The 21,617-nt window shown below is 35.1% G+C and overlaps 1 protein-coding gene across 3 annotated transcripts in view; it reads right to left on the bottom strand.

Annotated features, from left to right (window-relative positions):
• Angpt1 (angiopoietin 1) overlaps positions 1-21,617 on the bottom strand; it is a 223,852-nt gene that overhangs the window by 56,893 nt on the left and 145,342 nt on the right. For 2 of the 3 annotated variants that reach the window (XM_005316250.5, XM_078016780.1), the window contains exon 4: positions 15,840-16,072. In XM_005316250.5, the coding sequence (XP_005316307.1) occupies positions 15,840-16,072 (233 nt within the window). The remainder of the gene's footprint in view (positions 1-15,839; positions 16,073-21,617) is intronic. The other variant, XM_005316251.5, reaches the window with a different exon arrangement.

Below are 21,617 nucleotides of genomic sequence, written 5' to 3'. Positions count from 1 at the left end.
CCTCCTCCCCCTCCCTTTCTTTTCCACTTCAGGAAGATGTGAGTGGAGGGGCTGTTGTGTGGGAAGAAGGAAGCTATTTCACATATGCTTTCAATGATAGAAAAGAAGGGGGAAAGCTGGTCAGTATCTTGTTTTTGTGGAAACTTGCTCTATGTTTTCTAAATCATATCTATACCTGGGAAAGTGGTTTGAATATTCTAACATCAAAGGTCCAACTAGTACTATGTTTATATTGTGAATTTTTGTTATTGCGATGGTAATATATATGACACAAAAATTTCATTTCATTAAGATTTAAGTCATTATTTTTTTAAAAAATGAAATATATTTTTCAGAAGACATAGATGCATTCTTTCCAAAATGATTAGACTGCTTGCTTTTAATTACTTATTAATTAGCCACCATTATGCTTGAAAGTTTGATTCAGGCTATAGTTATAGCCCTGAATCATTTAAAAATCAACTTAAAAGCTTCACCACAGCTTACCTTTGCTACTTTTAGAATATACTATGATTTAAAGAAGATTCCCTATATAAGGGTAGGTTGACCTCCAGGGTTTGTATTTATTGATTTATTTTAATCTATAAAGTGGGATAGTTATGTGAACTACAAACAGAGTGAGTGAAACATTTAAAATGGTGATTTTCATTGTTGACATGATAATGATAACACTGTTCATGGCAACCTTGAAACAGGAGCAGTAGATGGAATGCTGGGAGCTGCTGCCTTCCACCCTCAAGTTCAGACTTTGTATCTAATGAACCCAGGGCAAGACTGGTTGTATGTAAAATCGTACCTACCTGGCCTGTCCTCATCAAACATGATTAATTAACTTACATCATTCACTAAATATTCAGATTATACCATTGTTGTTCCAGCCTAAAAGAAACAGGCAATTTAACCAGATAAACTTCACCTTAATAGTTAAAATTCTTAAACATTTAAGATAAAATGATGTATGATGCATATACCAGCCTGTTGGCTGTAACATTTTTGAGGCCTATATCATTGACTACTGGAGCACTCTGAAGCTCAAGGTCATGTGTAGATATTGCAAAACATTTTAAAACACAGTCACAAAGATGAATTTACTGAACTTTGCCAGGATCAGCACTAATTTTAAAAAATTTTAGAAGGTCTTGAGATTCAATTAGATAGAAAAAAATAGCCAGAGTAATGTGTGATAGATGATAAGAGAGGGACAGAATCCCTGATGGAAGAGTATACTAAGTATCAACTAGATAGAGCTGGGGCAGTGATCCAGAGACCTGACAGAAGTCTTCATCTAACTCTCAAAGTGGCTGGAACTTTTAATAAAATAGAATGAATTTAAAAATTGGTCTTTACACCTCAAGTTCCCCCTTTGACCACAAACTCATCTTTTCCTCTCCTATTCTTTAATCCCTAATGAGTATGTCTTTCCTCTACTAGATCCTGGCCATTCTATCAACCCTTTCTTAGCCTCCCCTTTCTTTCTTCCTAGCCACTAGCTTTCACTCAGACATCTGCGAATGTTACAGGTGGCTTTCACTTCAGTCCCTATCGGCTGTCCTCCCACCCATTCATCCTTGCATGGGCAAATCCTGGCCTGCAGACAGGTGAGATTTCATTCACTTTCTTACCCCCATTCTAGATTGCAAGCACTAGGTCATTTCTAGTAGATTTCTATCATATTTCCTACAAGTGCCTTTAAAATTTTCCACTTTTTAAAAGATGAAATCCCACTCCAGTCTCCTGTCACTTTTTATATGAGGTTTAGGATTTACCATGAGGATCGGGGCTATGTCTCCTCTACTCCCTCTACACTGTAGAAGTCATCTTTGTATTTATTCCACATTTTTTGTGTTGGTCCCTCCTGTTCCCTTCTCTATGTCTCTAATTATTCTTTCTCCTTTATCTTTATGGTTTTCTCTTCTCCTCACCCACTATGCACATGTTTAGTAGGATTCCATTTTGGGATCTTTATTCCTTATAAATAAATTCATTTTGCAAACTATCTAACATGGCTTCAAACTTCCAGAGAGAATTCTAAGATACATAATCATTTTGAACTCTGCATTTGCCTCTCTCGAACTCATGATCTCTATTTCTATCATCTGTTAAGGCAGTCCCTACTACCACCACGGCTTTCATTCATTTTGTCACCTAATCTTTCCTTCCAAACCCTGTGTTGTCTCTTTCTCTCACTGACCCTGCTTCCTCTCCTGGGTGTCATCAGTTAAAAATTAATGTAAGTGTAAATATAAGATAATTAGACTGTGGCATTTTTATTGGCCTTCTGCCTCATGTTCCTCTCAATTAATTAATTCCTCAAATATTGATCGACCATCTGCTATAAATAGGACTTCCTAGGCAACAGAGATAGAGACATAAGAAAATACAGACCTACCCTTAATGTGATCACAGCTGGATGAGAGTAAGATTATGTGAGTAGATCTTTCATGACAGAAGTATCCATGGCAGGGGCAGACTCAACTCAAGCCAGTTTAAGCAAAAAGAAAATGTATTGAATCATGTCATTGAACAATCCAGGGTAGAACTCTAGGTGAGGCATGATCAGGTTTCAAACAATGTGATTAGGATTTGGTTTCTGTATCTTTGCCCTGACTCACATCTGTTAGCTATCTACCTGGTCACAAGACAACTGGCAAAATCTTCTAGGACTATGATGTTACCAGTTTAAAGGCAGTACCAAAAAAAAAAAAAATGGGATGATGACAATAACTGTCTTAGAAGTATGTGTCAAGTGCCCTAGGCACATGCAAGAAGAACATACTCCATCTGCCAAGCGGACTCAGGGAAGGCTGCTTGGAAGAGATAAAAAATACAAATTGTAGAAAGCTTCTCTGAGCTAAATTCTAAGAGTCTGGTATGTCAGTTCAAAGCCTTCCCTCATACCAATATCAGAAAATAAATCTAGAAGTCTTCAGAAGAATCATTATTCATTCTTTTCATTTAGACTTATCTGTACATCCCATCTTTGTCATTCAAAGGGAAAGAATAGGGACATAAGCAGGTGCATAACTGTCTTTCACCAGCCAACATCTAGTCAATGAGCAACCTGACACTCCAATGCCAGCAGCTGTTCCCTATATCTTGCTCTTCCCTGCATTTCACCAGTTTCAATCCAGATGGTACATCTTCCACCAGACTGACTTCAGGGAAGGACCATAAAAGCTGAGGCAGAGGGTCACTTCAATTCAGATGAACCCTCCAGAGAAAACTTCCTGGAATGTGGAATTGGTAATTCTGAGTCTCAGTAAACCTTGGCAGAGAACATAAATAGCAATTAGCCTTGCTACCAGAGACAATGTAAAACACCAAAGCCTTTCTTCCTAACCATTTCCCAACAAGTTGCTGTGAGAAATCAATTATTCAAACATTCTTTTTAAACTCTAAATGTGGCTAATGATTCATATCTTTCCAGTATTTAGCAAACGTTAGAATACATGTGGATCAAGTTGTTTATTCAAGGGTAATCCTTGGGAAATTTTTTGAGCTGCCATCATTAGGCAGGATCATAGCATTAGAAATTGACCCTAAATCTGTGATTTCAACAGGTCACTGGAGTTCACTGAGCATATGGCTGAGTACAAACCATAAATCTGACAAGGTGCAAACAAGCAAATATTTGATCGAAAAGATTATATATTCTTTAGCCAGGTGTGTGGGCATTTTATAGGCCAGTTTGGAGACATTCCCTAGAATCCTAATTTGAAAGGACTTTTAAAAGTGAAAGAAGGTAATACATTCCATTTCGCAGATATGGAAAAATGAACAGATTTCCAGATAGCCCAAGTTTCAATATCCAGTGGGCAGATATGAGGAAGACTTAGCAATGACTTTAAAATATATATACACAAATATATTTAGATTATATATTTAGATATATAAGATATAAATTATATGTGTATGATATGATTATGTATAAATATATTTATAAATATATACTTATGTATAATTATATAGAGAGAAATATATTGAGCTTATATATTCATAAAAGCTTAAAAACTAAAAATTACATATTTGACATCTTTTCTCACATAAAACACATGAGTACAAACCTAGATATCTGAGTCTCGATACCTCAGCATGATATTCTTAGCTTACAAAGAAGGCAACTGCATATGGTTTTACATATAAATAGCTATGCTACAATATAACAAGCATATGAATTATTATTCTTAAATACTCTTAACTAATTTGAAGTCTTTGGTTATGTAGCTAAAAGCTTCTCCTTTTTAAATACTGCACTCTCTTTCCCCCGTAGTCCTTCCAACTCTGGCATAAGGGAACACTTGAACACAATTTACTTCCTGCATTATTATTTTAATTACAATGTTTTGGAAACTGAGCTATATCTTACTCCTATTTAAATTCTTTGTAAGTTTATATTTTATAGATAATTTATAAAATCTATCATCTTCTTGGTCAAATATAATAATCATGATCATAATAAAATAAACTAATATTCATTGAATATTTACTATGTGCTAAACTCTGAATTTTGTATGCCAAGTATGTTGTACATGCTTCATTAATCCTCATAAATATCTTATGAAGTGATTTATTTATATATATTTTATATAAAAGGAAACTAAAGCCCAGAGATGCTATCTAACTTCACCTCAACTTACAAGAAAGAACATTCCGATTATAAAGATGAGAATCTTAATGACTTTTTAATCAGCCTCTGGAGTAAAGCCAAACCCAAACAGAACTCCAGAGAGTCTTCTGTCACAGATTCCTCAATAATACTTTTCTCGAGTGACAAAGTCACACCCAGAGTCCTGGGTGGTTCAGCAACAGGCCTTAATTCTGAATGGGTTCCGATGGTTCTTGTGGAAGCAGGATATATAGGAAAGTGACAGGAGGCAGAAACGACAAGAGGAAAAATGTTGGCATGAAGATAAAAGAGCCACAGGCAGAAGAATCATCTAGGAGATGGGAACCCCCAGGAGAGATGTGAGTCCATGCCTGCCCACAACTTAAAAGGCTAGCTATCAGAGGACTGGGAAGGGAAAGGTCCCTGGGTCTGAGGGTGCAGCTCAGGGGTGGAGACATGTCCAGCATGTTCAAGGGCCTTAGCTCAATCTCCATCAGAGAGAAAGAGAGAGAGAGAGAGAGAGAGAGAGAGAGAGAGAGAGAGAGAGAGAGAGAGAGGGGAAAGTAGGAAGGAAGGAAGAAAAAAAGAAAGAGAAAGGAAAAGAAAAGAATTAATGAAGAGGTTCCTGAGCACTCTGACTGCTCATATTAATCCACGTTGGATTTCCTAATGTCCATGCCTAAAAGTCACACTGACTTAGGACTAATTCCCATTAATTTAAGGTATGTTTCCCATGAGCACTGCTACTTGGTTTCTGACCCTACGGACTGTTGTTAGAAGCTATAAATTTAGAAGAAGGGTGATCGGGAGGTGAAAGTGGGCATGTGTGTGTATGTTTGTGTAACTATATGTGTGATTATGTTCATCTTGTAGTATCAGGCATGAAGACAATAAGAAATTGATAATGGAAAGCTTGTGTGTGTGTGTGTGTGTGTGTGTGTGTGTGTGTGTGTGTGTGTGAGAGAGAGAGAGAGAGAGAGAGAGAGAGAGAGAGACAACTTTAAAAAGTAGGTCAAGCTAAGAAACAATACTTTAGGCATTGTATAAGATAGACAAATTATACTCTTTCCCCAAAGATACCAGGGTGTTATGATAGGAACTAATTCAGAGACATGATAATAAATTGAATTATTACACAAAGTCATAATTGTATTTAATTTTCTCTTCTGAAAAGGTGAGGAAAAAACAATGAAAATATTAATCATCACAATATGATTGAGTTTTCCTAAAATTTTGCTAGTACAGGAATATATCTCTATTACATGTGGAATGCATTATCCATGAAATATAATGAATTGTAGTTTATATGAAATTTAATAATACTGAGATACATTTATAAGATACATAAACTGTTAAATCTAAGTGGACATGCAAAACATTCTATGCTATTGCGAGATCTCTAATTTTGTGGTACTTTTTTTTTTTGCAGAAGAGTAAAATGTCATGTAATTCTACATGTTTCTACTAGAGCTTGATGAGTATATCTAAAGAAGCTTTCTAAAACTCCTCTGATGTGAAATGACCTGTGTATAATTTAATGCATATTCAATATCTATGACTGCTTAAAACAACCAAGAAAAAACAACAAAAAAAATATAAATGGAATTACACATAAACCTTGTTTAATCAAGCAATCACTCATTTTTCACGATACTCATGTTAAGGTTGGATGTGAGGTGTCCCCCAAAAAGCTCGTGTGTGAGACAATGCAAGAAGGTTCAGAGGAGAAATGGTTAGGTTGTAAGAGTCTTAACCCAATCAATGATTTAATCCCCTAATAGGGATTAACTGAGTGGTAACTGAAGTGGTAGGTTGTAGCTGAAGGAGGTGGGAATTGGGGTGTGGCTTTGGGTATATATTTGTATCTGGCGAGTGAACTCTCTCTCTGCTTTCTGATCATGATATGAGCTGATTCCTTCTGCCACACTCTCCCACCATGATGTTCAGCCTCATCTCCAGCCCTGAGGAATGGAGCTGTTCTTCTATGGACTAAGACCTCTGAAACTGTGAGCCCTGGAATAAACTTTTCCTCCTTTACAGTTGTGCTGGTTGGGTCTTTTAAGTCAGAGCAGAAAAAAAAAAAACTGTCTAAAACAATTTATTTCTATGTTTTCTCTTTGGGCACCCTGTTGGGAAGTTGTGAATACTGTATGACCCTTGCACTGATTCAGAAAGTCACTTCATGAACAAAAATATTTCAGGTGTCTCATGTGTGTTAATTTTCCATGTAATGTTTTCAGCCTGACTAAAATGTATTGATTTTGCACAAAAGACTTCCCCTGCATGTGGAAGAGTTTAAAGGGTATATTTTTGTGCCTTATTATGAGGGGACAAATAAGCTATGAAAAATGTAATGAAAGTCCTTGGTCAATGTTGTAGGCATAGAAAGTAGCTGCCAGATGCTTTTGAAAACTGACATACACAGAAGTTTTCATTGGAAGTTTTAAGTAAAGGAGGGTTTACTGTTACCACAAATATGTCACTTTGATTCTTATACTTGTGGTATAATATACTTGAAGAATAGTATTTGACTACCAGTTGGGTATCTACTTGGACTTCTACAGTGATCATGGGGCTTCCTGAGGCAATAGTAGGGCACAAAATCAAGAGAAGGTATGGAAAAATTGATAGGAATCATGTAGTGTGGTGTTTTGTCTAGGATACGAGACAAACCCTAAGGCATCTGGTGTAGATATGTTAAGCCACTGGGTAGTAGAGCTAGGACTAGAACTCAGAGAGTCTGAATCCTGTTCCTTCCAAAATGCCACCTCCTGTACTCTGAAGGCATCCATCATGGCTGCTCCAAGACATGGTGAGGAAACCTTCATAGTCAAAGTCCTAGCTCCAGGGAGATAGTCTGGAGGGTGAGTTACAATTGAGACTAGCTTTATGTGTATATATGTGTGTGTCTGTGTGAACAAGAGCACTAAACAACTGGCCGATCCTCCCTCTGCAACTCAATCTCTACATAAAACTAAACCCAAAGTTCAAACTCATTGTCCTAAAAGAACTCATCATGAAATCAGAATGTTCACACCTAAAAATTATTGTGACTTTATGCATAGATGTGATACATACACAAATAAGGGTTTGACTGAACAGATATTACATTTAGTAACCTGAGTTTTTTTTTTGTAAACCTATTAAAGGGGAGCATCTTCCTTGAGAGGTACTGTATTGATATGACTGTATCTCTGGGATGGTCCCACTTGGGATGTCAAAATCCTAGCCAGTGATAGAGTGAGATTCAAAATTAGTTAAAATGTTGGTGTTCTTGAGTTATAAATAAATTATGACTTTGCATAGAAAGCTGAAAATGTCCTGCATGACTAGTTTCATTTATTTATTTTTGCAGTGCTGAGGAGAGAACCCTGGGCCTAGTTCATGTTCCACAAGTACTCTGCACTGAGCTGCAACCCCAGTCCCTTCTACCACAAGTTACAAATGTTCTTTAAACTGACTTTCAGTAAAATACTATACTAAAAATAAATATTATTTATATACATTTGAAACCAGATATACAGTTGTAGCATTTCTCAGATTTTACTTATTTTTTCCCCTTAAAATATAAAAAAAAAATTCACTCCATAGTTCATGATATACATACATTAAATAAACTTTTTTTTTCTTATTGTCTCTGAGAATAATCATGGGTGTCATTTGGTTCCATGTAAATACTGTAACTTATCTGTAACCAATGCCAGCTGTTCCCTTTTGTCCTTAGATTTAGAAAATATCTACAGACTTTGACTTGAGTGTGGATGAATCCAGGAAATGACTTAGCTAAATTTTTATTCAAACTATTTGTGTTTCTTTTCTTTAGCTAGCCAGGCTATGAAATCACAAGAAAAAGAATGGAGTTTGCTCTTGGTAATCAAAGAAACACTCTTTTTTGTGGTCTTTTTGGTAACTTTCAGGCTCAGCTGGAACCAGGAGATATCCATCTGCAGATGGTTCAACTGGTTTCTGAAGTTGAAACTCCAATTCTAAATGAGAATTAACCACAAATTTCCAAATCGTCTCTAAAAGATGTGGTTTAGAAATAGTTCATGGGAGAGGTCAAGGACTGTATTATTTTTTATTTTGTTATCATTAGTTGAGATATCTACTCTTCACACAATTTTTTTTACAGAAATTAAGAGTTTTCAAAAGGCAGATAACATGCTCCATCAAAAAGGAGAAATATACTATTTCCAAAAATAAACAGTCCCTTTTCACTTAAGCTAACATTGGGTTTTATGAAAGGAAGTGCTAGATAGTGTGTAGTTCATTTTAAGGAAATTGTAAATGTTTGACATAGAATTTTCTGTCAAGATAAAGCATTTCCCTCATTAAATGGGAACATGTACTCACTGTGGTGTTCAGCGGATGACTTCCTGTATTTTTCTTTCTTTTTCTACCTAATGTTAAATTATGCATTTACAAGTGGTTGAAAAAAAAAAACAAGCCTTTTCCTTGGTCAATGAAAACGATATTTCCCATTTTTATCAATGTTGATGTGAGTGACATTCAAGGAGTTTTAATTTCCTCCCATCGTTTCTGATATTTGTAAAGTCATTCTTAACTCAAGGGACCTGAAGCTCAACCTATCTCATTCCTTGACTGAATAATTCACTCCTCGAACTCAATAGACACTGCACAGGAGGTAAATTCCTTTCAGATGGTAGAATTATTCTGAGAACAGAGCCAAATGACTCCTTGGCACTGAGAAGAAAGCAAATGTTTCATTTCCCCTCTGAAGAGGACAGAAAATAATGATCAAATGTCCCATACCACAGCAATCAGCCTCTGGGAAAGACCTTCAGCCCAAATAATGCAGATCACTTAAAAATCTTCACTATTAGTCACTATGTCGTTCAGATGATGTAAAGGAATTTTGGAAATGAACTTCACAGAGGATTCTATGAGCTGAAATTTGAATATCTTAGTAGGGAAATAAGTACATAAACATGGACGTGTCTCTTGATATTTATTGTTAAGTTTCCTTTACTCCTGTCTCTCTCCCCTGTGTACCTGCCTACCTAAACCTGTTACTGTCCTGTTACATCCAAGTTTTTTGAATCTGGGAGTATCATGGTTTCTGTTTTCACTTCCTCTCACTCATTTTAGTCTTCATCCTATGCATTTGAGTCATACAGTTGAGTCTTGCTATTAAAGGTCACATCCCAGTTCCAAAATTCACTTGCCGCTGAAAAGAATACTTTTCACTTGATTTCCTACCACACTGCTCACTACTGTTTCCCCCCAATTCAGTTTTTCTTCTCTCTCTCTCTCCCTCTCTCTGTCTTTTTCTGTCCCATAAATAACTCCAAAATTTCTGTTCTGATTTGATTTTACTCGTATCAGTTTATAAAAGGGACTTTAAATTCTTTGAAACGACACAAATGTGTGCCTGTGTCTTGCATTATGGGTGTGAGGTAAGTGGGAAGGAAATGTCCTACAAATTGTGTCAGATTCTCCAATGGATTTATGACCCTTCCATATGGTTAGGAGTCATTATTTTATTGCAGCTTCAATGATTTTATCACTTGCTTCTTCTGAGAAGAACACCAATCAGATTTCTCTTCTGAACTCCAGGTTCCTATTCCTCTGCCTGCTGGCCTCCAAGGCTCCAAAGTCCATAGACAAAAAACTAAACTCCTCTTTCCCGCTTAGTCCCACCTATCCATACTGTTTCCCAATTTTTGAAAAGTCATCTGCACCTTCTCAGTTACTTAACCTTGAAATTTGGAAGTTGTATTTAATCCTACTTCTAGAAAGTCATTGTTTATTGTGAATTATAATTATTTCAGTTTTAAATCTCCCTCACTTACTTTCCACTTGCCTCTGCTTGATTCTGACCTTATTTCTCTCCTAAGGAATCCCTTTGAGAACCTAATGGAAATCAACTTTACCTTCTCTTTCCAATGTAATACAGTATATAACGTACAGACTCCAGATTGTACGTTTGGACCCAGAGTCTCAGCCCACTCACTTACTAACAGTTTGTTATTTAGAAATGTTTTGCCAATAGGTACTTAGTTTCTTTATATTTCATAGGAAGTTAGTACCTATTTTAAATGAATTTCATATTTGCACATGTCTCAGAAGACTGGCTTGTGCTAAGATTTTTTTTTCTAATGAAATAGTGGCAAAAACATCTATCCAGTCTCCCTGCTTTCAAAAGATTTTCAATTTTCCAGTTCATTCTTCCTACATTGTGACTAGGGTGATTTTTCTAAAATGCATATGTTATCGCCATCCTCATATATTGACTCTTCATTGCTTTAGGAGAAAACAAAAATGCTTCCTCCTTGATGTTCCCCAGTTTCTCTCTCTATTCTCATCTTTTCCCCTGCCCTTGATTCTGAGACTTAACCTGTGCATCTACTTATAGGACTCCCACCCCACGCTCTCAGGATTCCTGGAAAATATACATGGTATGTGGCCTCGCTGGAGTGTCCTTCTTCATTTTAAAGGATTGGCTATCATCTCCCCATTAAAGCCAACCTGCCTATGCTGGATGGACTTTTTTCCAGCTTTATAACCTTGAGAAAATTCTCCAGAAGATATAATGGTTCTGGGCTTGGTAGCTCCCTCATGCTGCTGAGTGAGGACTAAGTTCATCCAGGTAAAATTCAAGTACTGCTAGAATCATACTAAACATTCAATAAAATCCTCAAGAAGACTGAATGAAATCTGGATTCTGCAGTCATTTCTGTGTCCTTCCTGTAATTTTAATATCCCTTAGTTTACTTTGCTGCTGCAGTAACCCCTGGGCTCACCTCCAACAATGAATTCTGAAATACAATTGGTCATTTACCAGTTTCTCTCCTATCAGACTTGAGGCTCCTTAAAGTCACAGACTGAAATACATCTTCCTTTCTTTCTCTGTTTTTCTTTTTTTCCCTTCCCATTGGTCTGACCAATATCTGGCACACTATAGTCACTTAGCAAATATTTGTTAAATGAAAATGGATAAACATCCTTATCCCCCCAGAAGAGAATCTGAAACAGAACAGTTGTTGCAGAACTATTTTTTGAATGAATGGATAAATTCATGAATCACATTTTGGTATAGCAGGAATGTGCTCCACGCTGATTAGGACAGTGAGAAATTTGGTCTGTGTCATTTTATGATGGGGCCTAAACACAGTTTTCTTTTTAATTTTTGCTTTTTCTTCTTCCTTTTTTTGTGTGCATATTTCATTGGGAATTAAATTCTCAGTCACACAATATGATGTTCGCCTGTGTGTGTTCAGTGTATGTGATGATGTTTTAATCACCAGTGAACATAGATGACTAGTGACTCTTTTGACAGTCACAGTACTCCCCCAAAGAATTCCAAACCTTGTTTCCATGCCATTGTCAATGTAAACTATTCAATTCCAGCAATAACTGTGAATTGCCAAAAGCATGAAGCAATCAGCTAAGCTTTGACACTGTGATAACACTAAGGATCATATTTCTTCAGTGGGTAATGTTTCTAAGAATAAATGCGACCAAGTGTTTGCAGACTAAAGTTTGACAAAAATAAATGTGTTACCCGGAAGCCGCACAAAATGGATACATTCAGTTAAAAATGACTATTTGCCTAAGACATCACTGTTGCCTGTTTGGAACATGCACAGTTAAGTTTGATAAATTATTTCAGAAAATGTGTTCATCAGGTGTACTTAGCTTAAGTTGCATTTCATGGCATCAGATATTTTAATAGAAAATATCATGTGGAACTACAAAAAGTTACTCTCTATGTGCAATATATATTTATTATATTCCTAGACCAAAATGTTTGGGGAAAGGTACATTTCAAGCCCAAGCACTTTAGAAGGCATGAAAATGAAATTTTAAAAAACTATATTTTGAGTATTTACTATGAACAGGTACAGATGTTATTTCTTAATTTTTATTAATGTTTTAAAATTATTTGTAAAATAGGTATTTTTGTTAATTAAGTACTTTATTTGTTCAGGTGTTTTATTTTTTCTTTTTTGGACAAATAATAACTATATGTATTTGTTAAGTAAAATCTGATGTTTTTATACATGTTTCCATTGTGTAATGACCAAATCATGCTTATTAACATATGCATCATATCATAAACGTCATTTCTTTGTGATCAGATAATTAAAATTCATTAATTTTTAGCAATTTTGAGCTATACAATTGATAAGTAAAGGTGATATATATATGGTCTATCACAACCTCATCAAGTAAATATGAGGATCACATTTTAGAAATAAGAAAACTGAGGGCAAAAGAAGCTTCTTGGATGACTGTCAATAGCTAAACCCTTTAGGGCATTGTATTCACACATTGTCTGCAAAAAAAGTTTTGCTTCTAGGAAGAATTTAATTAATGAGTGTTAATCGAATCTTGTCCCTTGGAGGAGAAAGAAAGCATTAAGGTTTAATGAGTCAACTGTGTCCTCAACACTTGGCCATTTGTTTTTATATTGAACATCTCATTTAGTTATCATGATGAAATAAACATAATTATCTTGACTTTATAAAGACTGAGATAGCTTTATAAAGTTTAAATTAATTGTCATTAATAACTAAAATTATTCTCTTGTGTTGTATGAATTATATGCAGGGGTCTCTCTGCAAATGATTGGGTTAAATTGAAACAAGAAGTCTTTTAGTTTCAATTAAAATTTTTGGCTTTTGGTCTTTTGGACTATGACACAACTTCTGATATTTTTAGAAAATATTTTAAATGTACATTTTAGAAATTTTGGTGTGTTTGTGATGATGTGTTGATTTTGGACTATTTGCATACAAACAAACTTAAAAGTAAATTATTTACATATAATCATCCTTGGATAAATTTCAAATATATAAATAAATAGCATTTGGGGCATACAAGAGAGACTTGATAAAATCAAATTTCTCTTTAGTAACTGATATTTAAACTGCTATGTATGCTATTAGCCATTTTAAACTTTAAATTCACAGTAAGAGAAGACTATGGCTACAGTGAAAATAAGGATCCTCAGATAATTGACATCTTGATATAAACCTTATTGAGAGCAAACTTCCCAGTTTTGTGTCTCTTCTAAGTCCTAAAGTAAGTATTTAGTTAGAATACTTAACTGAAATTAAAGGGAACAAAAGATTAACAAGAAACAAATAAAACCTATGGCTCCGAGAGCACAGAAATCATTGGAAAATCAGGCAATACTCTTACATGAGAGTCTAGCCCCTGAAGCTAAAGAATGATTTGCTTTACGATTGCATATTAAAAGGAAAAGCTACAGCAGGAGGTCTAGAATAGTAGAGAGTTTCAGTCTGTTATTATTATTACTCTTTTTTGCATGTGCTAAATCATAGAGTACACACAGTTACTTTTCTCACATCCTGATTGGATCACGTTGCCATCATAATTGTTCAATAAATGAGCCAAACTAGTGCTTGGTTGCTTGACATTACACCCAAATTCCAAACCTAGGCAGAAATTTTGATTTTAACATCACACTCCCTGCCTCTAAAAGCTTAAAGACATATTTATTAGACAATACTCAAAAAAAGAAGTTAGATTATGATAAGTAGGCAGACATATGAGCTCTGTGAGAATCACCAGAGCTTGACATCTCTAAAATTGTGAAAAAAAAAAAAATAACACTACCCAACTCCATGTGCTTTAAGTCTCAGGATGATAAGAAAAATGTGTTTTCAATTTTTCCCCAAATGTATTCATCTCAATATGAGAGTAGATATGTCTCATATTAATGCTTAATTTCTAAATACTCATGAGCTCTATTAAAATTCTCTGGCAGAGTCCTACCATGCTTTCCTTCCAGTGGGCTTCAACTCAGGGTTTTGGCAGGCTCTGACTGATTAGCAGGTTTTTCCCTTCCCAATCACATTACTGAGCACACCCAAATGGAGCTCTGGGGACTCACTGTTTAAAAAAAAAATGTTACTTTACAAAGTATATTAAAGGCTTGTTTAGACTATCTAAAGGAGATATAACTCAAGGTAATGGAGTGTAACAGAGAAATGTGAAATGTCATTAAAACACGATCACTTAATACAGAGTTATCTTCTATATTCATATCTATACATGAAAGTTTGAATTCAAGCTAATTCTTCATGTCACTCAAGTTCATGATTAAATTAAAGGAGCCCCCGCATGTATACATTGCATATGCATGAGCCAGCATAGGATGGTTGCATAAGCCACAGCTCAATGACTCCAGTAACTTGCAGAAGTTACTGGAACTTTCACTCATCACCATTTATGCCATTTTCACTCAGAGAAAGGCTGGATAGAGAGTAGCACTACAGAAGGTGACCTCAAGCCCCATGCTCTGAAGATCCAAGTGGTCTTGGGAAAGAAGTTCTGCTGTCTATGGACAGATGTTCACCAGAGGCACTCATTCAAAATTGGTGGGTAGACAGGTGAATAGATGGAGGTACTCTAAAGAGAGAGAAGTCTGCAGATATTTCCAATGGCTACATGGCTCCAGATATTAGTGAGATAAAAAAATTACAATTTCTATCATTACAAAGATGTCCTAGGGAAAAAAAATATGCCTGTCACCTCAGTTAAATCTTCCCTGAATAAAACTAAGGACAAATGATCTTAAAAAAAATACTTTTAATAATAATCATATTTTCTCATTCATTTTAATTTTGGGCACTGTCCCTAATTTCCTTTCCTTTGAAAGCACCATTTTCACCATTTTCCTCCACTAATTTCCTCATTCTCTCCCCAAAATGTAAGCAATATGAGTTTTCATAAGATCTTTCTTCTTTAAAAATCCACTATATTGACAAAAATCATCAGCTGGTAGTTCCCCGGCGGTTCAAAGATACTAACTTTTAAATGGGGACATTCCTGAAACTCTTCCCAGCCATCTGAAGTAATCTTTAGCTTTGGCTAATTTCTATCCGACATGATTAAGTGTCTAACATCATAATATCAAATTTTTATCCATGGCAGTGCAATAGATTGTCTAAGGTTTAAAAAGATGAAAAACAAAAGAAGTTATAAAACTCTTCTAGAAAAAATATTGTGGATTCACAAATTTGAATTTAGGAATATATTCTCTGAAATTAAGAACATAACAAACTGTCAAAAAAATAAAAGCTCACATATATTTCCAAAAAAAAAAAAAAAAGAAAAGTTCACCTGCTGTTTGCTGTTTTCACACAGCAATCAATGCCTTAGAGAGAAGATGATATCTAATAACTATTTGCTCATATAAAATAAGGTATTTACAAAACCAAAGCAAGGAAGAAATTCTTACCACCTTCTTTAGTGCAGAGGCTGACGAGGTTGTGGACCGTGTCCATCAGCTCCAGCTGCTGCTTCTGCAGAACACTGTTGTTGGTGGTAGCTCTGTTCAGCTGTCTCTCCAGCTCCTGGATTATGTATGTCTGACGAGTAACCAAACCTTGGAGGTTCTCTTTCTCTTCTTTTAAGGTGTCCAACTCCTCCTTATGTTTTCCCTCCATTTCTAAGATTTTATGTTCTAATAAACTACAAGGAAGTGAAAGTTATTTTTTAAAATACTGTACAAAAATAAACAGTAATTTAACTAGTTCCTGAATTTAAGATTAGAAAATTAAATTAAGTATTTCACCATGAAACTTATTTTTTTTAAAGAGGCTCAAGAGTCTATAGAGTTTAAAATAGGAATTGTACATATAACATGTCAAATAAAGAATTATTAAGAATGCCAGATATTGTCAAAGTAATATTTGCTTCCTAAGTCTAATTAATTTCCTGGGGTAGATCTTGTATAACTAGGGTTGCTGGTTTAGACTCAGACAATTATAGCCTAGATAAGTTGCAACATAGCTTTCATTAAGGTAATGGTCTAATAGAAACAGGTAAGATGGTTTAGAAAAAATATGAACAAAACATAGGATGTACTTTTTCATTTACTTTTCTTTATTCATTTGGGATTTTGAAACTTTCACATTGATTGAAATTAAATATGATTTAAACTGATTAAATTTCACAGTAGTTTTTGTCGGGTGAGGAAAGAGTATATTTGATGTAGAGTCTATAGGACCAGAAAGTTAGCTATCTGAGGTCAGAAATCCTTGGTGTTTTTGATACCAGATCATGTTAACTACTAATTTCCTTTATTTCCAATCTGAGCTTTCGGGTGAGGCTTAATGACATCACTCTGTAAATCAGGAGAGGAAGATTTCTTTAGGCCCCTCAGCGTCTTACAAAAGGACTTGGGATGCTTTGTTCAATGTGATGTGATCTTAAACTGAGAACCTTCCTCCTCTCAGAGCTCTTTTAATGATCCTCTCCTAGTATATTGCACATGAAAGTGACAGAGAATGTAGAAGCCCTCTTGGATCCTGGAAACTGACTTGAGATAAAAAGCATTTAAGCATTTACTTTTTATAGAGTATTCAATATACTTTATTCCTCGGGAGAAAGGCTTATTTGATTTTCTCAGTTCTGTTTTCAGAGGGTTCAACCAGTCCTTGGTTTACAAGGTGTTATTCAAATGCAGCATACCGAAATGGGCACTTAATACTCTGAGCAATAGTCATTTCCTTAAGTTTCATAAAGAAGACACTAGGGAGTATTTTAAGTTTAATACTTAAATGGTACAATGGAGTGTGTTTGAAGAGTCAAACTTTCCAACTCTGTACTAGGGGGCAAGCTGGAATATCTGGTTATCTTTTATATACATGGAGAAATCATGGCAAGATGTGCTCTTGGATATTAAGATCTTTGCTAAAAAAACAAACAAACAACAAAACAACAACAACAACAACAACAACAAAACTCTTTAGAGAAGAACGTGCCAGAAAAAGTTGCTTGTGAAGCTGAGCCGAAGATCCTACCTTACACGACTTTCCATATAGTGTGTCTAGTTCACACTTGCAGCATTCACATGGAGACCTATCAGGGGTTGCTCTTGGTGTTTTATGCAAGGTCAGAAAAGGCAAGCTTCTCTTCTGAGTTGCCTCCATTCTACTGGACACCAGCAAAGAAAGGAGCCCTGCCCTTTGCTGACCTTACAGCAAACCCAAATTGGACAGATCTTGGCTGTAGTTGATTGAGGAAAATGTGATGGTCACTTTTATTTTAGAAAACCTTTTTTGGAAATGAAAAACCTCAGCAAGGACATCAGAGGAAGATGAAAAACAGGATCTCTAAGGGGTAGTTATGACTCATCCTTTAGTAGTTCCTTCTGTGCCAGTAACTCAGTGCTGTTAGAGATATTTGTAGTAAAAAGAAAGAAGAAACAACTTCTCTATTATCTCCATTGGTTAACAATGTCGCCCGACCTACTGCTAAAGTGTTGAGTGCGCTTGGATGGCAAAGGAGGTTTTCTCTGTTGTCTGGTGAATTTGGGCTTTCCCCTCTGAGAATTAACCACAACTGATGCCTCAGCTCATTCTCAGTTTGTTTTTTAATTACCTTTGTTTCCATTACTGGAGTAATAATCAGATGCAAGATTATCATATCTAGTGTCACTAACTTATTTTAAAAAATTGTCTTTTAAATTCACAGGAGTTAAAGTATCTTATCAGAAAACCTGGGCATTCATTAAAATGATGATCATGTATAGCTCCAAATTTGAAAGTCTTATAAAGTCTTATAAAACTGGATAAATGTTTTGAATTAACATTGTTATCTGAAATATGATGATCCCTGGCTTCCAGTTTTCCTAATCAGTAGGTAATATATCCTCTTTTATATACATCTTATATTTATTAGTTGCTGTACCAATAGTTATATAAAATATAAAATGATGCTATTCCTGGTCTAAGTATTTTTGGCGAGGAAACCTCAAATTTAAAAAAAAAAAAAAGAAAGAAACACAAACTATAAGAAGCTTCTTGTTCAGACATAATATATTTTCTCATATTTTTGCATTATTACCTACTTTTGATGTATGCCTTCTGTAAGAAGGCATGTACTTAGAGACAGCTGCTATCTGAGATGCCAATGAAGGAGGTAGGTTTTTTTGCTTGTTTTGTTTTATTTTTTAAACTCCCTGAAGATAATCTCTCCATCTCGTTATTTTGGGAACTTGTCTTTCACAATATTTGAACCTTCCCATCCTTCCCATGTATAAAATCAAAATTGTTTTTCATTTTTTATTTTTTGTTTTATTTTTTAACTTTAATTTGGAAAGACCTGAAAATTAAAAGCTGGTCAAAGAAGTCCTGTTATCAAAGGAAGCAGTTCTGGAAACTGACTTGTGGAAGAAAAGACTTGCATTAGCACAATGGAAAGTACACTAATTTTCATAATTTACTAAAGAAACGTCAATGTACCATGACTATCAGGTATCAAAGGACATCCACAAAGCCTGATACCTTAGAAGAGATATTCATGTAAGGTGAAGAAGGGATTGTCACAGAAAAAAGAAGCTGCTCTGTAGCATGGATATCTCACAGGATTTGGAAATCCAGGTTACATGATGACAACCACAAGCACATTGGACACATGTCACATGACTGGCACATTGTTTCCCAAATGGCAGGTCCTACCAGGTAATTTTCTCTTCTAATAATTTTCCCATATTCTTTCTTCATTTGAAACTTTTTAACGACCCTTAATGGTCATTCTCTGACTTATTCATTAATCTTTTATGTTAATAATAATTTTCTAGACTTCTTCAGGGAGACTCCTGGCTTCTTGACCCTTCCATTTCCTTTGAGGACTTTCATCCCACTATTTCATCTTCTTTTCATGCCTGGCTTCCAAGACACTCTTCTCTCCTCTTTGATTCTTCTCATCCATTGGTTATTATCTACTTTGGAAGTCAGCCCTTCCTCCTCACCACTTCCAAAACAGTTTGAATCCAAAATTTACTTGCCAGAAAATTTTAACTATCTCTAGTTATCATCACATGTTTGTAATATACCATTATAGCTGTGTAGCATTAAAAAAAATCTTATGTACTTTGATTCTTAAAGCAATAGTGATACAGACTAAGTAAATCTTGCAAGCCCTAGTATATAGGTAATAATCTAAATATCCCCCAATCATGCAGATATTAAGTGTCAGAATCAGGGTAAAACACATGTCTTCTAACTTGTCAGACTAGAAATCTGCCCGTGACATATCCCACTGCTTTGAAAATAAGCACTAAGCACTAACTATAGTCTCCCCTCTCTCTCTCTCTCTCTCTCTCTCTCTCTCTCTCTCTCTCTCTCTCTCTCTTTCTCCTCTCTCTCTCTCTCTCTCTCTCTCTCTCTCTCTCTCTCTCTCTCTCTCTCTCTCGTATTGAGGATCAAACCCAGAGGGGCCCTACATCCCCACCCCTTTTTCTTTATTTTTTTTAATTTTGAAACAAGATCTTGCTAAGTCACCCAGTCTGGCTTTGAATTTGTTATCCCTCCTGTCTCAGACTCCTGAAGTCTCGGAGATTGCAGGCATGTGCCACCATCTCATCTCTTTCAAATAAAATAATGTAATATGTTCAATGTAATTATGTTCTAACAGAAATCAAGACATCACCTTGACATTGCCTTCACGTTTGCTTCTCTCCATCCAGTTATTTTGGGAATTTGTCTTTCACAATATTTGAACCTCCTCCATCTTTCCCATGTATAAAATAAAAATTTCTTTGTTAAAATAGTTTCAATAATCTGAACTTAGATTTTCATCAGTACTGCTCTACTTTAACACCTCTAACATTAAATTTATTTTTTTTATTCAAAGTACTGATCATGATTCATTTTGACCCTGAAAGTTTTTGTTGATTCTTTATCATTTCTCCTAATGGTAAGTTGGGAGATGCTATGTCAGCTAGGCACACAGACCTCTAGATATAGAGTTGATCTTTAAGACAACATCCCAGCTCCATGGTCCTAAAATTAGGTAGACAAAGTAGTCACTTTGGTTGATGATTGCCTTCAATAACAATATAAGCTTAGGTTTAAATGCATAACACAAAACTGGGTACTTGCTCCAAACTCTAATGGATCATTTTCTGGAGTGCATTCAGTATATCTTCATTAAGCAAAACAAGAATTCCATTGTCAAGATTTTGAGGAGCCTACATTAAATAAAGATTTTATTAAGATGCATCTTTTAGGATTAGTGTTCTACAGAACAACAATATATGAAGTAGCGTGCACTAAATCTATACAAATTGAGCTAGAAATACAAAAAGAGAGTTTCTCACAGGATTTTCAGTACTTCCTGTTTCCCATCTTTCTGGAAATACTTTGAGAAGAGACATGCATAGGATTTTGGCACTTGACTTCTAGCTTGAGACAGAGGTGCACTTTAATGAAGAATAAAATAAACAAAATAATCTAGACGTTGAACTTCAGTAAAAGGTTCTAAATGAATGTACACAAAGCCCCATTTGACGTTTTTGGTTGATGTCCCCTCCCCCATTCTGTACCGTCTGTTTTCTACAACATATCTTATTGGAAATACTTTAAATCATTGAACACATCTTGAAACTTTCACAGAAAAATCACTCCCTTTCAAACTGTTTCCCACAATAGAGCTCTTAACATAGCAGCCAATGAATTCATGGGGTGAGTGTGTAAATATAGCCCCTCCAACAAGAAGGAAGATATTAAAATATAGAAACCTGCTCATTATTTCCTGACTGAATTTATTTACAAATTTTTCAACTTTTCATTATTTTTTAATATGTATAGTGTTGACATGTGTGGCAGATATGGATTTGTAAAGGGTTTTATTTTTTTCCTGGTTAAATTTATTCTTTAAGTTTCTAATTTGAATAGTACATTTTCTTTCAAAATCTGAAATCACTTTTGTTAAATAGCAGAGTATAGATGCTTTAAGTAAACATTAGAAGATAAAATTTTTAAGGTTTAGGGTAAATAAGAATAAGTTAAATATGTTGTGAAATCAATAAATCAAGAAAAAAAGACTGATAACTTTCATGACATAAAAACATACTTTCATTAAAATATAGGTTAGACAATAAATAATTAACTTGACAAAATAATTGCAACATATAAGACAAAGCTTTAATATTTATTTAAGAGCTTCTGTGAGTTAATAAAGCAAAGATGAATAATCTAATAGAAAAATGAGAAACCTGTAACTAGAG

Source organism: Ictidomys tridecemlineatus, chromosome 7 (assembly GCF_052094955.1).
Source record: "Ictidomys tridecemlineatus isolate mIctTri1 chromosome 7, mIctTri1.hap1, whole genome shotgun sequence".
Classification (NCBI taxonomy): Eukaryota; Metazoa; Chordata; class Mammalia; order Rodentia; family Sciuridae; genus Ictidomys; species Ictidomys tridecemlineatus.
The sequence above is the reverse complement of the archived record's forward strand: the minus strand, read 5'-3'. Positions and strand labels throughout refer to the sequence as shown.